Source organism: Engraulis encrasicolus, chromosome 21, assembly GCF_034702125.1.
Source record: "Engraulis encrasicolus isolate BLACKSEA-1 chromosome 21, IST_EnEncr_1.0, whole genome shotgun sequence".
Taxonomy (NCBI): Eukaryota; Metazoa; Chordata; class Actinopteri; order Clupeiformes; family Engraulidae; genus Engraulis; species Engraulis encrasicolus.
In genome coordinates this window covers 33,279,448-33,281,947 of record NC_085877.1, presented here as the reverse complement: position 1 = coordinate 33,281,947, position 2,500 = coordinate 33,279,448, and the positions used below count along the sequence as shown (strand labels likewise).

At 46.1% G+C, this 2,500-nt stretch overlaps 1 protein-coding gene across 1 annotated transcript in view; it reads right to left on the bottom strand.

Annotated features, from left to right (window-relative positions):
• The window catches only part of rbpjb (recombination signal binding protein for immunoglobulin kappa J region b), a 141,676-nt gene that overhangs the window by 17,649 nt on the left and 121,527 nt on the right, over positions 1-2,500 (bottom strand). The window contains exon 8 of the mRNA XM_063186620.1: positions 2,170-2,310. Coding sequence (XP_063042690.1) covers positions 2,170-2,310 — 141 coding nt within the window. The remainder of the gene's footprint in view (positions 1-2,169; positions 2,311-2,500) is intronic.

Sequence of the window (2,500 nt, the reverse complement as noted above, 5' to 3'; positions counted from 1 at the left end):
TACGGTCAGTCTGCTAAAAGTAAAATCGGAGGGTGGATTCAGCTGTAATTAACCCCTTAAGACGCGGCTTTAAAAATGTGTTGTTACCAGTATGGTAATGACGAAGTCGTGGTGCATTACTAAAATGTGTCATAGTATTGTAGTGCTATGGTAGTTACATTTCAACTATTTCAACTATTACAGCATGCCACTGGAGGTACAGTGCGCATTAAGGGGCTAATCATTTTTTAAATCCCATAGTGTCCCTTTAAAGGTTAATTACCAATTGAAAATTAATTTATAGGTTTTAGTTGTGGTTGTACCAATTTATGTCTGAGCCCCTCAAAAAAGTCTACGTCTTGGTCGTTTTTAGTCTTTCACAAATCATTTTTGTTAGTCAGAATTTAGTCGACTAAAAGTTAGTTCTTAGTCACTTTTAGTCTTTCACAAATCATTTTTGTTTAGTCATTATTTAGTCGACTTAAAGTCCTCAACATTTTAGTCTCGTTTTAGTCTTTCACAGATCATTTTTGTTAGTCAGAATTTAGTCGATTAAACTCTCAAAAGGTTAGTCGACTAATATATTTAGTCTTAGTCTAGTCGACAAAATTAACACTGCTGTAGACACAGCACCAGATACTCATCTGAGCAACACTGAGCGCTAATAATCACAGCCTTCATAGCCGTTCTCCTTCTGAGCTCCTCAAGAAAGCAGTCACTCAAGGAAGCCATGACTTTTTTTTTTCTCCCCCGCAATACTTAATTTGATGAGGATGATGTGCAAAGCGGTACATGGCGAAGATAACAACCCCTCCAGGGGTTGGCACGGCAACCTCATGTCTCTCGGAGATAACGAGGGTGGCGGTAAGGTTTCCAACCTTGACAAATCTGTGTTCCCCATTAACAAACAACAAAATATTATCTTCTATGGCAGTGGTTCCCTTTTTCTTAAGGGACCCATGTTTTTACTATTGTAAGCTTTGGTGACCCAACCACGCGAGCGCCCGCACGAGACGGAGTCACAAGATGCCCTCCGTTTCCTGCGAAAACTAATTTTAGTTATTTTATTCCTCAATTTGTCTTTGGTCAAATATAGAATAAATGTTTAATGTAGCACTTACAATTTGTTGCGTCTATGCATTTATTAGTTAAATGCTTTGTCTTTTATTCAACATGGGCTATATATATTTAAAATGAAACCCCTTAAAATCAAGAGGGCTCCGCGACCCCCTGTGGATCTTTGGCGACCCATAAGGTGGGTCCCGGCCCATAGGTTGGGAAACATTGTTCTATGGGACCCCAACTGGAGCGACCTGACCAAGGCCTCTTTGGACTTACTGCGGGGCCAGCCAAGGCCGTCTACATGGCGCCTGAAAGTTAGCCTGATTATCATCGACTTTCAAATCTCTTCAAGATTTGGTCTGACCAAGAGCATAACAATTAACAGTCCCCAAATGGCATGGTTGACCCGCCTCCCTTGGTTTGCTACCCCGATAAAGTGGGAGCAGTTCCAGATTTTTCAGGAGCTCAGAAACGATATTTGTATTGCTCCGGGCCTGACTAGAAGCGACGCTGAAGGTGTTGCGTCTCTAGGAGGGTACGGCGTGGCTAGCTGAGACTGTCTCCCAGTGGAAAAAGACACCTTAGACCCACACCCCCCCTACTCCAACCTTCAACGCCTCCTCTGTCTTTCTGAACAAGCTCTTGATCTTGATCCTATTAGCGCGGGAATGAGTGAGGGTTGGGGATGTTATCGACCATCTATGTCTCGATGAGGTGTGTGTATGTGTGTGTGTGTGTGTGTGTGTGTGTGTGTGTGTGTGTGTGTGTGTGTGTGTGTGTGTGTGTGAGTACGAGTGTGTGTGAGTAAGTGAGTGACAGAGTTGAGGATGTATGTGTGCTTGTATGTGTATGCGTGTGTCTGTGCATCTGCTCCTGCGCCTGTGTGTGTGCGCGCGCATGTGGGCATACGAGTTCCTGTGTGTGTACGTGTGTGTGTGTGTGTGTGTGTGTGTGTGTGTGTGTGTACGTGTGTGTGTGTGTGTGTGTGTGTGTGTGTGTGTGTGTGTGTGTGTGTGTGTGTGTGTGTGTGTGTGTGTGTGTGTGTGTGTGTGTGTGTGTGTGTGTGTGTGTGTGTGTGTGTGTGTGTGTGTTTGCATGTGTGTGTTTGCATGTATGGGGAAAGCTCACTTGGAATTGGATGATCCTCTCTTGGGAAAGGCACAGGTACATGCGCTCGGTGTCCTTCAGGTAGAAGGCACACTTGTGGAGCTGGGACACGGGGTCGTCCGCATCCAGCAGTGCTGTCTGCTTATCCACCTTACGGATGATCTGATGGGGGAGAAAGAGGAGGGAGGAGAGGGAGAGGAGGGGAGAGGGAGGAGGGAGACAGGAGGGAGGAGAGGGATAGGAGGGCAGAGGGAGGAGAGGGAGAGAGAGGGTAGAGAGAGAGGAGGGAGAGAGGAGGAGAGAGGGAGGGAGAGGAGGATGGGGGAGAGAGGGAGGAGAGGGAGGAGGAGGA